This window comes from Callithrix jacchus, chromosome 8, assembly GCF_049354715.1.
Source record: "Callithrix jacchus isolate 240 chromosome 8, calJac240_pri, whole genome shotgun sequence".
In the NCBI taxonomy this organism is placed as follows: Eukaryota; Metazoa; Chordata; class Mammalia; order Primates; family Cebidae; genus Callithrix; species Callithrix jacchus.
Genome location: NC_133509.1, coordinates 105,216,141 through 105,230,702, shown reverse-complemented (window position 1 = coordinate 105,230,702; position 14,562 = coordinate 105,216,141). Strand labels below are relative to the sequence as shown.

The 14,562-nt window shown below is 41.0% G+C and overlaps 2 protein-coding genes across 7 annotated transcripts in view; one reads left to right on the top strand and one right to left on the bottom strand.

Annotated features, from left to right (window-relative positions):
* Positions 1–7,319, top strand: part of LOC100396581 (disintegrin and metalloproteinase domain-containing protein 21) — a 50,697-nt gene extending 43,378 nt beyond the window's left edge. The window contains exons 2-4 of one of the 6 annotated variants that reach the window (XR_013521342.1): positions 4,747–4,934; positions 6,426–6,539; positions 7,161–7,319. The gene's annotated coding sequence lies outside the window, so the exon portion shown is untranslated. Of the gene's footprint in view, positions 1–4,746; positions 4,935–5,154 lie in introns of all 6 variants that reach the window. The other 5 variants (XR_013521339.1, XR_013521338.1, XR_013521341.1 and 2 more) reach the window with 5 other exon arrangements.
* Positions 7,320–8,674: 1,355 nt separating this feature from the next.
* On the bottom strand, positions 8,675–12,773 carry LOC100396215 (disintegrin and metalloproteinase domain-containing protein 20-like). Its single transcript, XM_002754079.6, has one exon. The coding sequence runs from the start codon at positions 12,665–12,667 to the stop codon at positions 10,436–10,438; it is 2,232 nt and encodes a 743-aa protein (XP_002754125.1). The 5' UTR covers positions 12,668–12,773; the 3' UTR covers positions 8,675–10,435.
* Positions 12,774–14,562: the final 1,789 nt, after the last annotated feature.

Genomic DNA, 14,562 nt, shown 5'->3' with positions numbered 1-14,562 from the left:
TGTCTTAATTCAGCAGTTTGGATATTTGTTTTGGAGCATTTGCTTGGCATATCAAAATATAAACTCCATGAGGGCGGGTTTTTTTTAACTGTTTTGCTCACTATTGTATCCTCAATACCTACAACAGTACACAGTGCTTATCACACAATAAATACTTAAATGAAGTAATTAATTTGAATGGCATATTAAATACATGACATTCATCACAAGGCTGGGCACGGTGGCTCACGCCTATAATCCCAGCACTTTGGGAGGTCGAGGCAGGTGGATCACGAGGCCAAGAGATCGAGACCATCCTGGCGAACAAGGTGAAACCCCGTCTCTATTAAACATACAAAAATTAGCCAGGTGTGGTGGCATGTGCCTATAGTCCCAGCAAACCAGGAGAATTGCTTGAACCCAGGGCACGGAGGTTGCAGTGAGCCGAGATCATGCCACTGCACTCCAGCCTGGCGACAGGCAAGACTGTCTCAAAAAAAGAAAAGAAAGAAATTCATCAGGAAAAGTGAAAATAATATTGTGCTACCTTGGAGATGTCATTCTCATCCTCTTTTTTAAACTACTGGATCGCTTACTCAAAATTAAACTTTGAATACTTAAAATATGTTTATTTAAAATTCTGCTGTTTGAACATGGCATACTTTTCTGGTCTTCCGCCACCCCCCCCCGCCCCCGCCCCCAGTGTGTCTTCTCCACCATCTATTCTCAGCGTTTATGGAAAGCCTGTCTCTTGAAAATACAGATTGAACCAGGTAGCCTTGATTCAGTTAACTTCTGAGCGGCACTCTGTAGATTGAGTCAAATGACCTTTTGAATATCATTTTTCATTACACTTTCCAACTCTACCTATTTTATGTTTACAATATATTTGGCTGTGTCATTCTCTGTGTATTTGTACATGCCATCCTCATTCCCCGAATGCTGTTTACCACCCTCCTCCTACTCCCTTACCCTGGAAAACTCGTATTTTCTCTCAATAGAGGCTAAATATTATATGTTCATAGAAGCATCCCTTATGAAATGGTAGGAGTTCCACTTGTGTGCCCCTGTCACTTTGTGGTCACTCCTTTATGGTTTGATGCCCTCTAGGAATAGAGGTGGAAAGGGTCCAATAATGTGCTAGGACAAAGGGCATCTAGTGGAGCCATACAAGGAGGGAGGAGTGAATCACGAATACAATCTGGTTAAATCAGAGAAAGTTCCACATTTGTAAGTGTGCACGTCCATATGGAGACGAAGATAGCTGCTCCAGTTTGTTGGTTCTTTTTTGAAATGGTTTATTGTAAAAAACTGTTGAAGTTGATTACAGTAAAGTTTATCTGCCTAATGTTCTTTTATATTTGCTGAGTTTTGTATTTCTGCTTGAGATTACTTTGAAATAATCCATTTTTTCTGGAATTACTTTGGTGTCAGGAATTACTTTTATTCTTAATTGTGGAATTTATTTTGCTGTAAGGAATGAGATAGATACCTAATTGTATACTTTTCCAAATGGGTAGCAAGTTGTCCTGTTACACATTATAGAATAAATCCTTGATCACTGCTTTGGTGGTAAACTGGGATCCTGTATTGCATTTGAAAGTTAATTTGTTAGAGTCACCTTAATTTACTTGTAAATTTTTACAAGAAGCAGTGCATTTTGCAATATTCTTATTTTTGGAAAAGCTATATACTTTATATTCATTGAGTTACTTAGAGCTATATTATCAATTATATCAGGATTGATGGATATAATTAACCTTTTTATAACAAGCATAGAGTCTTACCTCCTGTTTTAACTTAGATTGCCCAAAAATCAGACCCAGAGACAGGATTCAGGTTGAGTTAGTTTTTTTGGGGAAGCACAAAACAGGATAGACTCATGAACAAGTTTTCTCTTTGTACTACTGGAGTCATTCCTGTGGGCTCTCTGAGAAGTCATGTGAAACACAGCTTGGAATAATACTCCACGGTTCAGGAAAAAGCTCTAAGGAAAAGAATATGTGAGATGTCAGCACTTGAAGTGGTAAGCTCTCAGAGCATGGAAATTGTCTACCGTGGCTGCAAGTGAACTCAAGTGGGACAAGAAGATGTAGGGTGGGTTTTCAGCATCTACTCCACCCAGGTTCCTTAGAAAACATATGCTGAAGCAGGGATTAAATCTAAATGGTTTATTTGGAAAATGCAATCCTAGGAAAATGAGAGTAAAAGTAAAGGTATTTGGGGCTGGAAAGTATGGTACAGCAGATGCTGGTGGTACCCACCTGTATCCTCTTTGGCTGACCCTTGAGATTGTCTGTCTTGAGCTACTGAAGACAAGTCCTGTACACACTAATGGCTTTCTACTTTATGGGGGTGTGCTCAGACCATTCATGGAGTAGGCTGGAAGCAAGAAGGAGTTAATGCATCTAAACCAATTCTCAATCGATGAGCAATGTTGTGTGAATGAGCATGATAGCTTCCCCAGTCCTCATGGGACTTCTCTGTGGTGTTAGGGCCCAAGTGAGGCTGTACATTGTTAGAACAGGAACTGGGTCTCGCTACTTTCTCTCAAAAACCCCTTTAAAAACTCTCTTCTTTTCTTCACAAAGTCTTCTTTGTTCTTTGAGCATCTATTGAAAAAGCTGACTGGAGACTGTCTCAGTCTATCTGATTCTCCCTCTGATCCTTCACTGTGGACTTTCTTTCAAACTGTGTCTTACTATTATTAACCCTCGCTGTTTTCTTAAGAGTTTAGGTACAGAACTGACATCCCTTTGCTCCAGTCTTACAAACCCTGGCCATGTGAACTAACCTGTCTGACTGCTGGGTATATTAGCATCTAGATTAATTAAAATAATCTGATCTTATTTTTGTTCCTGCTGATGCAAGTGCCTGGTGGCTCAAATCTGGAGCATGGATGCATGACAAGGTATGGCATCCATGACCAAGAAAACAATGTCACACTACTCTTTTTGGTGAGTTGGACACCTCTATAAAAGCTTGATGACTGTCCTTTGTTTAGGTAAAGACATTAGAAAGGAATTTTTCCCTTTGTTTTGAAAGTAGAGATGATGCAGGATCTTTCATAGGTAACTTCCCAAGGCGGTAGTATAATCAAAACCTGTGATTTTTTAAAAATTATTATACTTTAAGTTCTGGGGTACATGTGCAGAATGTGCGAGTTTGTTACATAGGTATATATGTGCCATGGTGGCTTACTGCATCCATCCCCCCATCATCTACATTAGGTATTTCTCCTAATGTTAACCCTCCCCGTTGCCCCACCCCCTGCTATCCCTTCCCCCCTGCCATTCCCTGACAGGCTCCAGTGTGTGATGTTCCTCTCCCTGTGTCCATGTGTTCTCATTGTTCAACACCCACTTATGAGTGAGAACATGCAGTGTTTGGTTTTCTGCTCTTTTGTCAGTTTGCTAAGACCAATGGAACAAACAGAGGCCTCAGAAGTAATACCACACATCTATGACCATCTGATCCTTGACAAAACTGACAAAAACAAGCAATGGGGGAAGGATTCCCTATTTAATAAATGTTGTTGGGATAACTGGCTAGCCATATGCAGAAAGCTGAAACTGGATTCCTTCCTTACAATTTATACAAAAATTAACTCCAGATAGATTAAAGATTTAAACATAAGACCTAACATCAGAAAAACCCTAGAAGAAAATCTAGAGAATACCATTCAGGACATAGGTATAGGCAAGAACTTCATGACTAAAACACCAAAAGCAATGGCAACAAAAGCCATATAGGGAAATGGGATCTAATTAAACTTAAGAGCTTCTGCACAGCAAAAGAAACTATTAGAGTGAACCGACAACCAACAGAATGGGAAAAAATTTTTGCAATCTACCCATCTGGGTAGATTAGCCCCCTGGACGAAGGGCTAATATCCAGATTTTTTTTTTTTTGAGATGGAGTCTCACTCTGTCACCAGGCTGGAGTGCAGTGACATGCATCACCACACCCAGCTAATGTTTGTATTTTTAGAAACTGGTTTCACCATGTTGGCCGGGATGGTCTCGATCTCTTGACCTCATGATCTGCCTGCTTTGGCCTCCCAAAGTGCTGGAATTACAGGAGTGAGCCACCAAGCCCAGCCAAATCCTGTGATTTGATTCCACAGATGGCACACATAAGCCTCTCATGAAGGTCATAAATGGTCCTTGCACTGACTCTTATGGTCCAAACACTTGCCACATCACCAGATGTTATGGATGGCCCAGAAGTCAGCCCTGAGCAACTTGGATTTGCTCACTCGCTCCTCTCACTAGACTGATAGGCACCAAAGATTACATGGAGATAGCATGGTGGATATTCCAAAAATGTGGAAAAACTTTGCCAGGTGACAAAATCAAGCCCTATAGCTGCCAAAACCAAACTAAAGGTCTCCTGTGTCTGATATTGTGCAATCTGTTCTGCTTCTATGGACTGACATGGATGCACGTAGATACACAGATGCCAGTAAGACAGAAGAAAAAGCACAACAGACCTCAGTCTGTTGGGCCACAAATTTCACTCTGACATTATTTGTGAACCACACTTGTCTTTTTATCCCATGTGGTAACAAGGTCTATGAAGTGTTGGGGACTCAGATACCTAATGCCTTTGTCACCAGGTACTCCTTCTTCAATGCCAGCCAAATTATAAACTTGGGCTCCTTTATTCATAAAGTAGTGCCGCACAAGTGTACTGGATGAGCTATAGAATATTCACTTACAGGTCACAATTCTAAGTTCTTTTCCATTCTGAGATTCATTTTTCCAGGTTTTGGAACTTATGAGATGGAAAGGGCAATTCTCAATATTTCCATAGTAGAAGAGCAGGAGTCATTACTATGCAAGCACTGAGAAGACTCCAAGCCGAAGTCAGCAGTTCAGCTTCTGTTGTACTTCGGAATCACCATGTCCTGGATACAACGACAGTCCAACAACGAGGAGCTTGTGCAATCATTGGTGAGGAATGCTGCTTATATGTAAATCGCTAGGGACAAACAGAATCTTTGAAAGACAAGATAAACACTCTTCATCATATAAATGAAGCTAAACCATTCAATTGGACTAACCTATTGCCAGGGATAGAAGACTGGTTGAATGGAGTATAGGTGAATGTGTTTAGATTTGTTCCTCTCTGCTTATTCATTCTTCTTCTAATTTGTGTTCTTTCCCTTTGCAGATCCCTTGCCACTCAGCTGCTAATATAACTCTTTTCTCCACAAATACCAACTCAACTTTTAATTTGAAATTTTCAGGAAAGATTCAGACAGGGGAAATAAAGGAGTTAAAAGTATGTTGCTTCAAAAAATGCCAAATAGTATATTGATTATTTCAAGCTCAAAGCACTTTGGAAACCACAGTTCCAGAAGTAACTATCTGATCTGCCTTTTCCTGCATATAGCAAGCCATAAAGCTTCCATGGAGAAAGATGCCTTCCCTGTGCCAGGAACGAAAATAACCCTATCCCCAGGACTGGAAATTGTTGCTGCAGTAGACCTGTACAAATAAAGTAATTCTTATCTCCCATTAGCTTTATAACTCCTCCTTGACACTCCCCACCAATACATCTCCTAGTGACTTCCCTGGAATTCACTGTCCCTAGCTTAGATCCTTTTGTGGATCAATAAATTCACAAATGTATTGTTCTTTTTCTAAAAGTATAACAGCTTTCTGCTTTAGCCATTATTTTACATCTTCACACTCTGGAGAGGATCTCTATGATATGAGTGCCCCCAAGGGGCACAAAACAGGTAGTCATGATGGCAGAGATAGAGGTACATTGGGCCCAATTGCATGGACTCCACTTGCCAAGGAAGTTAATCAAGACACTGCTGCCATGAAATGTCCAACTTGCCAGTGACACAGATCAAGGCTGAGGTTCTGGGAAGGCACTACTCTTCAAGGAAACCAAACAGCAGATTAGTGGGACATTGACTAATTTGTGTCCCTTTTATCCTGGGAGGGCCAGCCATTAGTTCACACCATATACATATTCTAGTTATGATGTTGCCTGCAGAGCTTGAGCCAGTATCTGATGGCATACGGATTGCAGGATCTTAAGCATGGAATCTCACGCAGCTTGGCATATGAACAGAGGATTCATTCTCTCTTTAGTGTATGAGATGCAGGAATGGTACATAGCAATGAATTATATTGTTTCTATTGTATATCAAACATTTAGTAGCATCTATTCTTCCAGAGTGCTTAGAATGGCCAGCAGAAGGCAGAGCCAGAGTGCCAGCTCAGAAACAACATTCTGAAAGAACTGAGTGCCAGCCTTCACAATGCAGTGTGTATATTGAGTCAGAGATTCCTATGTGGTGGTGTATATCCAATAGAAAGAACATATGGGACGAAGAACCAAGAAAAAGAAGCTGGGTGGCCTCACTTACCATCATACTTGATGATCCATTGATCTGCTTCTCCTCCCTGCAACTATCTGTTCTCTAGGCAGGTCTTGGTCTGCAAAGAGAATGCATCTTTGCCAGAGGACCCAGCAAAATTCCATAGACCTGCAAGCTGCCCTCAGGGCATGTGGGACATCTTCTGTTCAAGGACCAGCAGGTAAAAAGAAGTCATTTTGACAGGAGAAATTGACCCTGAATAGCAGTGGGGGAGGTAAGTCTGCTGAGCCCCAGAAGAGGAATTGAGGATTATATGGAGAAACTAGGGGATTCACTTGGGAGCCACTTGGAACGACCCCAAAGCAATAGTGCTGAATGGATATGTGTAGCAAGGTTGACCTGAGAAGATCTCAGACCCTTCTGGGATGAAGGTGCAAAAGATTTAAAACAAACATTATAGCAAGTGCCCTGGGTCCTCCCTGACTTCCAGTTTTGTCCCTTTTTCTTTATTATTCTTTTTTAAAAAAAAGTTAAAACAAAATTAATGTTATAAAGATGTGGTCTTGCTATGTTGCCCAGGCTGGTCTCAAAAGTCCTGGGCTCAAGAATTCCTCCCACCTTGGCCTCCCAAAGTGCTAAGATTACAGGCATGAACAATTACTTCCAGCACTCCCACCCACAACCATTTTTTAAAAAATGATATACCCCTCACAGCCCATGGCTATCCAAAACCCCTCAAGGTTTGGAAAGACAGTTCTCAGAATTATTGTTCTGTTGGTTATTAGACTCTAAAGGAGGGACAAGAAAATATGAACAGCCCCCATCTACTGTTTTGTTTAAGGTGAAAACTGATGCTAAAATGGAAAGGACAAGGACAGCTACTCAAAGTGTTCTCATCTTGTAAAAACCTTGACCATGCTTCACTTGTGACATCACCTGGTCTTCAGGTACTTCCGATGTAGTTCATTGAATAAAGCTTTCAAACTATGTGAGTTTAAAACTATATGTATATATTTAATAATTCTGTGTTGTTACTTGGGATAGGCTTGGGCAAAATACCAACACTGCCCAGTTTTGTGTCAAAGACAGCATTATCAAAGAACCCTAAATTCCTTGGGTCACTGCTGTTGGTAAGCCCTGCTGTTGGTCTCTAATTTTTTCCCCTCATTTTAATTTTCATTCTTGATTTCCAACTTTTATTTTAGCTTCAGTGGTGCACGTGCAGGACAGGATACGCAGCTTCGTCACGTGGGTAAGCGCTACCACGGTGGTTTGCTGCGCAGATCATCCCATCACCTGACTTTGTTTCATAGCATGGTGGTTGCATGCTTTGATTTTTTTTCTAGGTAACCTTTTGTCAGACTGAAGTCAGTATTTTCCTTCTGTCTTTCTGAGTTCTTTAGATGTGCAGAGAATTTAGGCAACTTTCCTAAGGCGGGACAAAACTCTTCTATTATCTCAAATTCTTCTACTAGGGAAACTCTTATTCAGTCCAAACACCTGGCCAGATCTGTGTAGATATATGTCTGGTGTAACGTTGCTCAATCTGTTGAATTCCTAAGTGGCGTGATTTCATAAGGTATAAATTTGAACTGCAGTGCCTCTGGTTACTTGGGGCAAGGTCAAACTTGTGCATTATTGTGTCACCTTAGAAGAAAGGGTGGCAGAATAACTGACCTATCACGAGTAACTTACTTTAATTGGTGTGATGAAACCAAGAAAAAATGTTAAACAGTCTCTAGTCTTGAGTCCTGTTTTCGACAACTTTAATGTTCCTTCCCAAAGGCCATTTCCCTTCTGTCTACCTCTGTTTATGCCTCTGATTCTCACCTCCCTTCATCCTGATCCCTGTCTTCTTAAGTACCCCCTTGCTTCTTTTCTTCCACACCTCCAGCTCCCTCTTACTATTTGACCTGGAATATCACCTCTTGTTGGGTAAGACAAGCCCTAAAAAGTTATAAAAACAAGACACATACAATGTCACTCTGTCACCCAGGCTGGAGTGCAGTGGTATGATCACGACTCACTGTAACCTCTAGCTCCTGGTCTGAAGTGATCTTCCTGCCTCAACTTCCCAAGCAGCTGGGTCTATAGGAACACACTATCACACCTGGCTGGTTTGAAAATTTTTAGAGATGGGGTCTTGCTATCCTGCCCAGGTTGGTCTTGAATGCCTGGCCTCAAGTAAACTTCCTGCCTCAGCCTCTTGAGTAGTTAGGTCTACAGGCATGTGCCACCATGCCTAGATAATTTCTTTATATTTTGTGTTGACAGAGTCTCACTATGTTGCCCAGGCGGGTCTCAAACTGATCCTCCCTCCTCAGACTCCTAAATAACTAGGACTACAAGTATGTGCCATCATGAATGGATAATTAAAAAAAATTTTTTTTGATATTTTATAGAGACAGGGTCTCACAATGTTGCCCAGGATAGTTTCAAACTCCTGGCCTCAAGGGATCCTCCTGCCTCAGAGCCCCAAAATGCTGGGATTATAGCTGTGAGTTGCTGTGCCGGACCTTAGTGAACTATTTCTGAAGTGATTCTTCCTGTTTCCCTGTAGGTAAGGTTTTGTGTCTGAACATGTATCAGACAGTCAGTTCCATCCTGTAATTTATGGATAGGCAGGACTTAGGCAATTCCTGGAGATTTTAAATAGGAGATCCCATCCCTTTAATATCCAGAGAAATTGAGCAGTGATTTATCAGTGAATAATGACCCTTTCTGTAATCATTTAACAGTAAAGACAAAAAGTCAGAGACATTAGATGTTGGATTCCTTAGGCTTCGCACAATGCAAAAATACTGAGAAAAATGAAAATGATAGCAGACAGCATGTACCAAGTGCCTAAAATGTTTCAGGCTTCTCTTAGGTGCTTTCTTTTGATTGTCACTAAGCTTTGGAAAAGTACATTTGACCTGTGAATATAAAATGTGGACCTTGAAACTCTGAAATATTAAGACTTTGCCTATAATCACAAAATCAGCAGTTGGTAGAATCACTGTTGAAATTCAAGGTGCCTATGACACAAAAGGTTTTTAAAACCTTCCTACTGTATCACTGCCAAAGTTGCCTTTTATGCTTATTTAACACTAACAATAAAATGGACAAATAATAAACATCTCATATATAACCAATCAGAGAAAGACCTAAAGGCCAGGTGCAGTGGCTCATACCTATATTCCCAGCACTTTGGGAGGCTGAGGCAGGTGAATCACTTGAGGCCAGGAGTTCGAGACCAGCCTGGGCAATAAGGTGAAACCCTGTCTCTTTAAAATACAAAAATTAGTCAGGCATGGTGACGTGCACCTGTACTCTCAGCTACTTGGCAAGGTTCAGAATTGCTTGAACCTGGGAGGCGGAGGTTGCAGTGAGCTGAGATCATGCCACTGCATTCCAGTCTCGCAGCCTGGGCGCTGGAGTGAAAACTTGTCTCAAAAAAAAAAAAGAAAGAAAGAAAATGAAAAAGCCTTAAGAGTGTTCAAACAAATGTATATTACTGCAAACAGGATTTGCCACAAGAGTATCTAGAAAACATTAGACCACAAATATTAAGTGAGTTCAGGTGCTCTTGTTAGTGAATCTTAGAGTTTCTACCAACATCTATAGAAGTATTAAGAATATGACCAGGCTGGGCGTGGTGGCTCACGCCTATAATCCTAGCACTTTGGGAGGCCGAGGTGGGTGGATAATGAGGTCAAGAGATTGAGACCATCCAGGTCAACATGATGAAACCCCGTCTCTACTGAAAATACAAAAAAATAAGCTGGGTGTGGTGGTGCGTGCCCGTAGTCCAAGCTACTGGGGAGGCTGAGGCAGGAGAATTGCTTGAACCCAGGAGGCAGAGGTTATGGTGAGCCGAGATCGCACCATTGCACCCCAGCCTGGGTAACAAGAGGGAAACTCCGTCTCAAAAACAAAAAAAAAAAGAGAATATGACCAGACATAAAATGTTAAGTAAATTTAAACACACAGATCCTTTTTAAATTGCCAAGAGATTTTATTTCAAGATGACATCAGAATTGCTAACAGGTGATGTAATTGTCAGAGTGACTATTGATTATATCTCCCAGTAAGTGTCAATGTGATTTTCTCCATTGGGTGCGTTCCCATTAGCATTTACTCATCAGGTTCAGTATTTTTCAATACTTTCTTGCCCATAAATTCTATTGCTTGTGAAAAGCCACCAAAGAGAAGTGAAACCAGAAAAAGGATGTAACGAATAAATATTAAAAGTAGTACTCGGTTTATATTCACAAGTACCCTGCCTGAAAGACGATATTGTTTGTCAGGTGGAGGGCCACTGTCTACACTACCTCCTTTTCCTTTCAGTTCACATTTTGGTGGCTGCCACCCATGCACACAGTGACAATGATTTTGGTTGTTACATACTCCTTTGTAATTGCATGCTTTAAGATCACACTCAAAATGCAGGTCTTCATAGAAAGTACAGTTGTGTTTAAGACAGTATTTTCCTGGGCCACAGGTTGCGCCATCCACTACCAGCCCCATTTCTGGCAACTCTGTCCCCTGGTGTGCATCATAGCCAAAGCATTTTTCTTCTTTTACCTCCTGTACTAATAGACTACTAAATGTAGTGTGCTCACCTCCCCCGGGAATGCTTCTGACACCACTACAGTGCAACATTCCACAAAAAACATCATCTTCTTCACATGGAAAAGGTTTACTTCCCCCTCGCCGTAGAATAACCCCACAGTTTCCAAATCGGTCACCCATCACATTCAATTTTTTGTAGCACTCTGGGGAGCCATCTTTCACTTGGTAGCCAAAAAGGGCTTGACACTGCCTATCACGGTCACTGCAGTTTCCTCTTACACAAACAGACACTGGTGAACATGGGGTTCCATCTTGGACATAGAAGTCATCTGGACATGCTTCCTTTTTCCCATCACAGTATTCCGGTAGGTCACATATACCACCCACGTCTCTGCACACCACTCCAGGGGCAGCATATTTACACTCACGGCAGCAAAGTCCTGTGTTGCAAACACTGCCAGGGGAAAGGATACAAGAGGTCTCACAACATCTGTCACTGGCGCAATCTTTAAGGGAGCCACAGTCACACTCTTCCCTCTGATTTTTGATTTTGTCTCCACAACGAGGAGCTACATAAGGAAAATTAGTATATGGAATATTTGGATTACTCAAACAAGGATCCCATCGGTTAAGTATGTGTTGCAATGTCTCATAAGAACAATTGCTCAACATATCATTAAGATCAGGAACAGGAGCCATGACACAGTTGGTTCGTCGAAAACAGTAACAACCCTGAGAATCGTGCTGCATGCCCATGTTATGACCCAGCGCATGTGCTGTAACACATGCCCCCCTAAACAGGTGGTACCTCATTAAATATACAAACATTGCTCCCCAGTTGGGGTTGCATAGTCCGCCAAAGTTGGAATAACACTCACTGTTTCCAAGTCGACTTGCTGTAAAAATAACTGAGGTGTCATGTGGAATTTTATCAAACCATCCATAAAGTTTCCACAAACCAAATTCATTTAAAACAGCACCAGGAGAGTTCCCATACAACGGGACTAGATCCACATGATTCCATATGCACAAAACACGTATAAAGACATTTAAGTAAACTGGTTTGAAAATTGTGTGTATTATGCTGTTAAGAATCACTATATTCTCTATGGTTAGTGACATATTCGGGTTCCGCATGAATAGTGCATTAGTAACCGTGTAGTGAAGTTTCAAGTTTTTTCTATGATGCCGCCACAAATAAACGTGAGCTGCTCTGGGAGTTTCAGCAAGTTTTACCTTTTCAGATTCATGATTTCCCTCTTCGCCTTCAGTCTTACACCTACTAGCCTCTCCTGGACTTTCTTCCGACACAAGCAGTGATACCAAATGCTCAAATCTGGAAGAAGCCTCCAGGGGTTTGATTTCATAAGTCATGTCATCCACCTGCAGCATGCCACGCAGACCTCCACGGCAGGTGTCCAATGTGGCCACAGACCCAGGAACCCCTTCCAGGTAGCAGTAGTAGTGACAGTCTCGTGGGACAAAAGGGTAGTTCTCCTGCATGGCCCCCTGGTCATTATCAGTGAAAACAGGTAAATGTCTGGGTATCATGTTCTTCTTGAGCTTCATGTGAATCACGTGTCTTCGGCCCTGGAAACGCATGCTGTAAGAGAGTTGGTCTGGCGTCTCAACTCCACCCCTCCTGTGGGGCACTTTCCTGGGGATCACAATTTCTGAGGAAGTGAAGCGCCATCCTGGTGGGTCATGAAAACAACAGACCTGGGACAAGAGTGCCCAGAGGACAGGCAGCCAGAGAGCACCTGTTAACGGGTCCTGAACCCAGGCAGATCCCATGAATAAGGGAGCCTTTGACCAAAGAAAATGCAGTCAAATCGGAGACGGAAAGAGGATTCTTCAGTCTTCAGCCTTCTCCTCAGGACAATTATGAGAAAATCAGAGTGAGTCTGCAGGCTTGGCACCCCCTGGTAGCGGGGAGTGTTAGACTATTACATAACAATGGTGTGCTCATCAGGGGAGGCTGTTCTCAGTGAGCTGGAGGCCTAGGCCAGGGGGCCAAAGGAAGAGAAAAAAATGGCGAGGATTGAGAATAGCTGTGTATAACTGAGCTGAAATGTCCCTTGTCCTCTAAGGAAAGTCATAAGTGGGGTTTGATGAGTAAGTAGGCTTGATGCAGGTTTAGAACACTTAAGGACATTTTTCTGAAACCTAGATGAGGAAAGGAGTCAACATGTAATTAAAAGAGGGAAGCGTGTACAATGATAAGGAAAGCGGAAACTTCTCCTTAAAAGAATTTTGAGGATAGACTTAGAGTTAAGAAATCAAATGGAGTTACGGTAATGAATAAATTGGAGAGTAGACAAATGTCATGAGAAAAATTAGGGTGTGCAGCTATAGTTTCTTATCAAGTTAAATATATACCTATGCTGTGATCCAGCCATTTCAGTGCTAGGAACTTACCCACATAGTTTGTCTATGAATGTTCATAGCAGCATTATTCAAAAATTCATTCTACAATCTGGAAACAAAGAACCAGTCCTTGATATGTGAATGGATAAACAAACGATACATTCATTCATTGGAATACTTCTCTGTAATAACAGGAACAAACTTCTGAAACATGCAAGATCTTGGATGAATTTTACAGAAATTTTGAGACAAAGAAACCAGACCAAATGGAGTACTTAACATCTGATTTAATTTGTATAATGTTCTGGGATACTTTAAATTAATCTATGGAAATAGAAATGTAGTTATTAGTTTCTAGATGTTTGAGTCGGGGAGGGGCATGAAGGGACCTTTCTGGAACAATGTCAACTATCAATCAAGTATCCTGATTGTGATGGTGATTTAAAAAAAAAAAACACAACTCATCAAGCTGCACCCTTAAAATCTGTGTGTTTTATCGTAAGCTAAGTACACCTCAAGAATTAATTTTCTATAAAGGATCTGACTTCAGTTTCTTTCTGACTCAATCCAGAATTAGCACATCATGAAATTATCTCAGAAACCATCTTCCTTTCCTTTTCAAAAATAATTGTAACATAGAATTGCAGGAAAACAGACTCAAGTTGGTATAAGGAAGTTACCTAAAGCAGCTTACCTCATTAATTTTTCTCCTCTTATGAATTTAAACTCCTTTTAGTTGGGAAGATTTACACTCGGTAATATTTAGGAAATAAGTAAGAATATATTAATGTTTAAATGTGTTGTGTACAGTACTGAAAGATTTGTTTTTAAATTCAGTGCAGTCAGAAATATTTTAAAAGTACAAGAATGAGCTGATGTCAGCCTGAAATAAACTGGCCAAAATAAAAAAAAATTATAAGAAGAAAGTAATGTAAAGGTAGGAAGAGGAATAAAAGTAATCCCAATGGTAAGAATTATAAAATGTTGTAATTTATATATTAATGCATATTAATAATTATTGAGAAAATAGGAACAGATCAAAAGGGTTGGGTCATTGGGGAGGAGTAATAGCTAGTAATCCATTTATTATTTGACATGACAGGAAGTGTTGGCTGGAATCTCTAAGAATGGGATGACATGAGAGGAGTCATATTAGAAAGATTAATTAGGCTGCTTTTTATATTCAGGTACTACTGTTTTCAGAAAACTCTCAACCCATTTTTTTTCCTCTGCTCTCGTACTGCCATAACAATCAACACAAAAGAAGACTTCTGTGACCAAAAGTGTGTGCATGTGTGTATGTGTATGTGTGTTTCCCCACA

Bases quoted from the DNA above. Each gene is read 5' to 3' on its own strand.
- LOC100396215 (XM_002754079.6), bottom strand. From the start codon at position 12,667: ATGGGATCTGCCTGGGTTCAGGACCCGTTAACAGGTGCTCTCTGGCTG.